The sequence below is a fragment of the Echinops telfairi genome, unplaced genomic scaffold (assembly GCF_000313985.2).
Source record: "Echinops telfairi isolate 266 unplaced genomic scaffold, ASM31398v2 ScPeMD7_7474;HRSCAF=8512, whole genome shotgun sequence".
NCBI lineage: Eukaryota > Metazoa > Chordata > Mammalia > Afrosoricida > Tenrecidae > Echinops > Echinops telfairi.
In genome coordinates, this window is record NW_022111378.1 from 5,155,191 (window position 1) to 5,162,703 (window position 7,513).

A 7,513-nucleotide genomic window follows, 5' to 3' on the forward strand; every position below is an offset into this window, starting at 1 on the left:
CATGTGAGCAGGATGCTCTCCACGTACAAAGGAGCTTCAAAAAATTGGTGGGAACATGGAATGAAAAGATCATGGAATTTTCCTACAGATGTTTTGCAGCTTGCAATATTATGGTAGTCTGTTAGATAGCAAACCCATCGTCATTGAGCTGATTCTAATTCATGTGTCAGAGTGGAACTGTGCTCTACACAACTTTCAATGGCCAAGATTTTAGAAAATAAACCACCAGACTTTTAACCTTTAGACTTTTGTTTAGCAGCCAAGCACCTTAACCACTCAGACCATTCAGGTCTCTTGGCATGTTAGAGATATGAAATTAATGATTAAATAAATCAATGAAATGATAGTTGAATAAGCAGTTTATCCATTTACTATTTGACTGAGTCCTAGTTCTGATTATCTATAGCCATATTTATATCTGTACATCTATGGTGTGCTTATGTACCAAGCCATCCCCACTGCTAACTCTAGGAGAAAGTTAAGTGTCTCAACCCACAGGTCCATAGGCACCCAATCTTCATTTATCAATATGATTAGGTACCAAAGACCACGTCATTATGCAAAAATTGGTGTTATGTGAAAATAGAGAATGACCACATCAGATCACAAAATGGAGGATGATGACATCAAAATGGAGGATGACCACATCATATCACAAAATGGAGGATAACTACATGATGTAACTGCCAAATTACATCACTGCATAACTGCCAAACCACTGAGAATCATGGCTTAATCAAGTTGACACACAACCTTAAGCACCACAACCAAAGTGACTCTTGCTTCACACCTCAGCCAGCGTTGGCTACTGTCAGATGGACATCATCGGTGTGCAAAATAGTCTGCGGTAGATTTTTTTTCACTGTTGTGATGAATGCTGAGCATCAACTAATGAGGTAGTTGGTAGGTAAAGAGTGATGGTACAACCAGCCTGCTGCTTCTCCAATTTTCATGAAATAGAAATTTCTCGAAAACTTGGTTAAAATACAGATTCTGATTCAAAAGTGTTGGGAGCCTGAAGCTGGATTCCTGGGTGATGCTACTGATTTGACAACCACGTTTGAGAGCGTGGGTCTAAACACAGCAGCAGCCACTCCCCTTCTGTTACCTCTGTGGCCTGGAACCAGTAATGAAAGCTGTCTCGTGCATGCTTATCCGTACAAAGGAAACCCAGCTTTTGAATGTCCTGTGACCGCCAGTGTTTTTGCAAATACTCAATGTATGCATTAAGCTACAAACATTGGGCAGAATAAACATTTGTTTGTGCCTGTCACTTTGGTTTCATCACACCTGTCATTGAGTTCAGAAATATGGGAGAGGAGGCACTTCCTAAAGTATCCATTGTAGTGGCAAGTGGACCCAGTGAAGGTGGGCGGGGGAGGGCCGGTGTTTGCCGGGGAAGCGGCCTGGAGAGTGTTTCCATGCAACCATGGTGTGTTCCGATCGCACTGGAGATGCAGCATAGACCTCGTTGCAATTTTATTGGGAAGAGCCCCACCCTTCCACACTCGCCTGGCCATGGCCGAATTCCCAGTGTGTCTGCTCCGATCCTGGTAAACAGTCAGTGATGGCTTACTCATCTCAAGGCCTTTGAACCCCACACAATCCCTTTGCTGGCATGCCAAGTCTTCTAGAGGTCAAGTATTCCCATTGAAGATGTTGAGAAGGAAAACGCCTTCTTTTCTGTCTCTTTTTCCAGATGTCCTTGGGCCAGCAACAGTCAGCAAGAGCAGTGCCTTGTCTCAGATGCAAACAGACGTGCTCCGGCTTCGAGCCACATTCGTGGAGGTAACAGACGTGCTCTTAGGGGGCTCTGCTTGCTTGGGGGCTTTGGCTGTCCTTCTGGGAACCCTGCTGGGTTTCTTCTACTGGGCTGTCCATGGTGCAGAGTGCGTGCTCTCTGATTCTCTCTAGCTCAGTCTCATTTGTGCAAAAACAGAGCAAAACCCTTCTTCCCATTGGGTTGACTCCTACTCATTAGACCCCATGTGTTTCAGAATAGGATTGCTCCAGTGGGGTTTCCGTCCTTCTTGTCTGTACCCTTTACAAAGCGGCTTGTCTTCCTTCCACAACACACAAGGCACCAACCTAGCAGTTTATCAATAAAACGTGTATATCAAGCATGGCCTAATTGAGAAACAAGGAAAAACATCTGTGGGGTGCAAAGCTGAAGGAAGTTGTTCAAGTGTGCCATCCAGTCAATTCCAATTCATAGCGAGCCTCTAAGACAGAGTAGACCTGCCCCATAGGGTCTTCGAGACTTTAATCTTTACCAGAGCAGAACACTTGGAATAGCTATGGGATTTGAACTGCAGACCATTTGTTTAGCAGCTGAGCATTGTGCCACCAGGAGTCCGTAGAACAGTGATTCTCAACCTATGGGTCACGACCCCTTTGGGGGTCGAACGACCCTTTGACAGGGGTTGCCCGATTCATAACAGTAGCAAAATGACCGTGATGAAGTAGCAACGAAAATACTTTTATGGTTGGGGGGTCACCATATGAGGAACTGTACGAAAGGGTCACAGCATGAGGAGGCTTGAGAACCAGTACCAAAGAAGGAACTGACTCACTCCCCACTGCCAGAAAGTTCTTGCCAACTCGTAGCGGTCCTGCAAAGGATTTCTGAGACTCCAGATCTTTACAGCAGCAGACTGCCTCATCTGTCCCAGAGAGCAGCTGGTAGATTTGAACCATGGACCTTGTTGTTGGCAGTCCCGTGCAGAGGTCTTAGTGCTTCATACGTGGGATCAACTTGAGGCCACCAGCCTCAGCCCAGCAGTGCTGCCCCAGGAGAACGTGGGCAGTGGTCCTGGTGTCTTGCGTATCTGAGTCTGTCTGTCCTAAGGTTTTCTACATGGGGTTAATCTCTCCCCACTGCGCCGTCATTCCTGCTGGTGGGATTAAACCCAAAGGAGACCCTGAAAGAGCAATTGAAGTCCTTGTGTATGTGGTACTTACTAACGAGAATCCAGAACTCACCTCTAAGGTTTATAGAGTTTTCCTATTTTTTTTGCCTTTTTAATTCTCTGAGACTCTTGACAGCCAAGGAAATGCTACCACCTTGCATAAGTCCAGGGCATCACAACCTGGGGCCCTGTTCTCAGGAACCCTGGGAGAGAGGCTGAGCTCTGGAGAACATGATAATCACCAAGGAGCTCCTGTCCCCATAGACAGAGCTTCACCTGCGGCACTTACTCAGGGGGGACAGCATTTGGGAGGTGTTTTTCAGACATGCTGAGTTCCATTGTGAAGTGGCAGTGCTAAGCCATAGTTTGGTACCACGTGTATTTACCATATTGAACTGAGCTCAACTTTCTATATTTAAATCTGGGGAAACAAACATAGGTATGACATATCAGTTTCCCTATTTTGCAAATCAGGAAATTGAGGGTGGGTAAGGCAGAAATGGCTACTTGATGGCAGGATTCTAACTCAGGTTGGCATCATGCCCCTTTTCAGGCTGTTGACCGTCCTGTAAGACTGTGGGCTCTGAGCGTAGGTCCGTGGGTAATACAAACAGTTAATGCACTCAGCTGCTCACCCAAAGGCTGGGTCAACCCCACCCAGAGGCACCTTGGAAGAAAGGCCTGGTGATCTGCTTCTCCAGCACCCACCGCTGAAATCTAGGGAGCACAGTGCTGCTGGACACACGGGCCACCACACATCGGACTGGACCCAGCAGCGGCTGGTGGAGGATGAGCTTTCAAAGTACAAGACCTCTCCTTGACTCCATTCTCTGGCAGTTCTCAACTTCAAAAGAACTCACAAAATGCTTCTGGATGCAAGGGGCCTTCAAGGCCAGCCAACCTAAGCTGCCAGCCCTCTTTCAGCTAAAACACTCCCCCGACAGGGAACTTTCCATGCTTCTGATCATCGCCCTGAGAGCTCGTTCTGGCCTGGAGGAACATCAGCTTCCTTTTCACCGCAACCTCTTGGTCTTCGATCTCTCACGGAGAGCCCTGCGGGGGGCCTCTCCAGCTCTTTGAAGGCTGCCAGGAGGTCTCCTTTTAGGGTGGCGGGGGCAAAGAGGTTCTCTAAACGGACCACGAGTCCATTCAGTAGTGTTGTCCCTTCTCTCCAGGATCATAGGCTGTTGTCTGACATCTGAAAGCACTTTGTAAAGACACTCTGTATGGCTTTTGGGTTGTTTAGGGCGGGAGGGGCATTCCACTCCTCAGCACAGAAGTTGCTCTGCGTTGGTTTTTTTGTTTGGTTGTTTTTTGGTGTTTTTTGTTTTTTAGAAATCATTTTATTGGGGGCTCTTACAGCTCTTATCACAATCCATATATACATCCATTGTATCAAGCACATTTGTACATATGTTCCCATCATCCTTTGAAAAACATTTTCTTTCTACTTGAGCCCATGGCATCAGCTCCTCTATTTTTCCTTCCTCCCCAACCCTCCTACCTTTGTGACCCCTTGATAAATTATAAATTATTATTATTTTCATATCTTACACCGTCCACTGTCTCCCTTCACACACGTTTCTGTTGTTTGTCTCTCTCGGGGTGGGGAGAGGCATCGTTATACATCGCTCATTGAGATCGGTTCCCCCTCTTTCCCCCACCATCCCCGTTTTTAATCCCACCCTTGCCTTACCAGCCGACCAATGATCTGGAAGTCCGGTGAATTTGTCTTTCGGAAATATGGATGATAGCTGGCAGAGCCTGCATCTCAAGTGTCCTCCCTGGTTTGATCAACCCTAGCAGGGACCTAGAGTACCAGGTGGGTGATATGGAAATGGCTGTAAGACGGCAGGCAGACATGATGCTGGATCTCATGCTTTAACCGTTCTGTAAGCCGGGCCAGCAGTGACGATGGTAGGCAACTGACCATTGAGTTGGCAGTTTGAGCTTCCCAAAAGTGCTTTGGGAGAAAGGCTTGGCGATTTGAAAAATCAGCCTTTGGAAACCTACGGAGCATAGCTCTGCTCCGACACACATAGGGTCTCCACGAAGCCCAAACACTGCACACGCTGCCACGGAGTCAGTTCTGGCTCCTAGCTAGGTCTCCTGTGGTTTTCCAGGGCCAATCTAGAGAAAATTCGTCTGAGCTGTTTCAATTACTGAAAGGGGCCCTTCAGAGACGCTCAGATGTCAGTGTAACATCATTTTGCCTCTGGAACTTAATGGAAAGTGCACAAAGCATGATCCCACTCCCCATCTGTCCATCAGACTAACTAGGCTTGGCTCAGGCATCTCTCTACTTAAGTTCCCAGGAGATTTTGATAAACAGCCAAGTGTATAAAACCATCAGTTGACCTAGAGCCAGTAAAGGGCCTGAGAGTAAAGGAACCAGGCTTTTCAGACCATACAGTCTTCATTGCAACGCCAACCACAGCTCAGAAAGCGCACAGTATAGTATCATTGTTGTTAGACGCTGCCAAGTCCCTTTCAATTCACAGAAACCCAGCGAAACAGAGCGGAACTGCCCCATAGGGTGTCCCAGGCCCTCATCCTTACAGGAGCAGATTCGGGGGAGGGGGGAGGGCGGGGGTGTTAGTCTGGGTTGACTAGAGATACAAATCCATAGACATGCCTATGTGTATAAGAACGAGGTTTATATACAAGAGCAGCTGAATGTTGAGAAAACATCCCAGCCCGGTCCAGATCAAGTCCATAAGTCCTATATTAGCCCATATGTTGGATACCAATCTATACAGTCCTCTTCAGACTCGCGAAACACATGGAATGATGCCAAATGCAGGAAGATCCTAGGCCAGTGGGTGGGAAGTCTTGTGGCTCCAGTGGTGGCGTAAGCATCTCAGCACTGGCAGGGGGCTCCACGTGGCTTCTCTGGCTTTCAGGCTCTGGCGGCCATCCTCCTGTCTCCATGTGGCTTGTCAATGAGGATGTCTTGTAGGGACTGAGCAGAGAGAGAGTGTCTTCCGCCTCCAAGGAGGAAGACAGGAGTTCCCAGAATCCTCAGGAGAAGGCCATGTCCACACAGAGGCCTCATTGGCTCTATCAATGAAAAGCGAATGATGCTGACACCATTTCCGGGAACATCTCCCATTGATTGAAGTCCGTTTTAAAATGGTTTGCATCCCCAACAACAAGTATATCATCCTAGAAGTGTACAGTCACCAAAGATCTATAGGGCAGCCTCCTTTTCCTATTCCATGTTTGAACTGTATTGGAAAGTCAGGGAATTAGATGGATTAGGCCAGGATTCCTTCCTCCATCCTTCCACACTTGGCTTTCCTTCATTTCCTTCCCCTGTCCCAACCGGCTTCCACGGTGCTGCTGTCAGACCTGCATGCAAACCAGTGTCTCTATCACGTGTCTCCTTAGCCAAGTGTTTTCATCTTCATCAGCTGGTGCCGGAATAACCCAAATCACTATAAGCGAGTGTCTTTAAAGATCAGACTTGGTGGCCAGTTTTAGAAGGTAGACGTCCCAATCAGGACACTGGTTTTCAGAGGGAGTCGTTCATGGTCTGCAGCCCCGGCTTGCTTGTCATCTGTCTTACCTCTTAGGGGTATGTCCGCGTCTTTTCTGGTCCAGGCGTCATCAGGTTGAGGTTACACCTTACACGGTGATGTGTCCTCATGAACATAGCAAAAGAAATCCTCTCTTTCCAGACAGTGTCACATCCACACGTACAAAAACAACCCCAAAACTCAGTGCCATCAAGTTGATTCCAACTCCTAGGGTCCTAGGGGAAAGGGTAGAATTGCCTTTTGAGTTTCCAAGGCTACAGATCTTCATGGGAGCAGAGAACGTCCACTGTCTCCCACGAAGCACCTGATTGGTCAAAACCTTTCAGATAGTAGCCCAACATGTAACCCACAATGCCGCCAGGCTTTCTGTCCTCAGGTACAAGGACTAGGAATTCACGTAGGTGAGGGGACATAATTCAGTCTATAACTCCTGGTCCCTGAAAACAATAGGCAAGGGGACATTTCTCATTGTGAAAAACATGCTCCGTCTCTGCAAAATAACAAAAACCCAATCAAACTCGACGCCATCCAGTCGATTTTGACTCAGAGGGCTCCAGGAGGGCAGAGTAGAACTGCCTCTGTGGATTTCTGCACGTATCAGTCTTTACAGGAGCGGAAAGCCTCGTCTGTCTCCCTCGGGGAGGCTGGTGGGTTCAAACCGCAAACCTGGAAGTTAGCCGCCCGCAGCATACCCCACCACACCACACCACCAGGCCCTTCCTCACAGTAAACAACCCATTTGAGGAGAACAAAAAGAATTGACTTTGCATTTTTGCCCTTAGACTCTCCTTTTTAGTGCCAGAAATATCCTTGACATCATCTGTTTCCGCATTTCTCAAATTGTAACCGTGTGATTGTGAACTGAGACTCTAAGCTTCTCTTTGCCCTGAGAAATGCTCCCTTCTCTCCCCCTGGACATCCGGTTATGAAAGGCAAGACACAGCTTACCCTGAAGACGTGTTTTCACCATCGTTAACCAAGGGCTGTCCTCATTCTCGTCCAGGGAGCCCTTTTCCATGCACTGCTGCTGAAACCCTGGGGAGCTGGCCAGAGGAGGTGACGCCA

General features: G+C 47.7%; 1 protein-coding gene across 2 annotated transcripts in view; it reads left to right on the forward strand.

Moving 5' to 3' along the window:
- Nucleotides 1-7,513, forward strand: part of LMCD1 (LIM and cysteine rich domains 1) — a 72,347-nt gene that overhangs the window by 32,990 nt on the left and 31,844 nt on the right. Inside the window, exon 2 of one of the 2 annotated variants that reach the window (XM_004714108.2) lies at nt 1,700-1,788. The exons of the other annotated variant lie outside the window; for it this stretch is intronic. Within the exon in view, the coding sequence (XP_004714165.1) occupies nt 1,700-1,788 (89 nt within the window). The remainder of the gene's footprint in view (nt 1-1,699; nt 1,789-7,513) is intronic. 2 annotated transcript variants of the gene reach the window in all.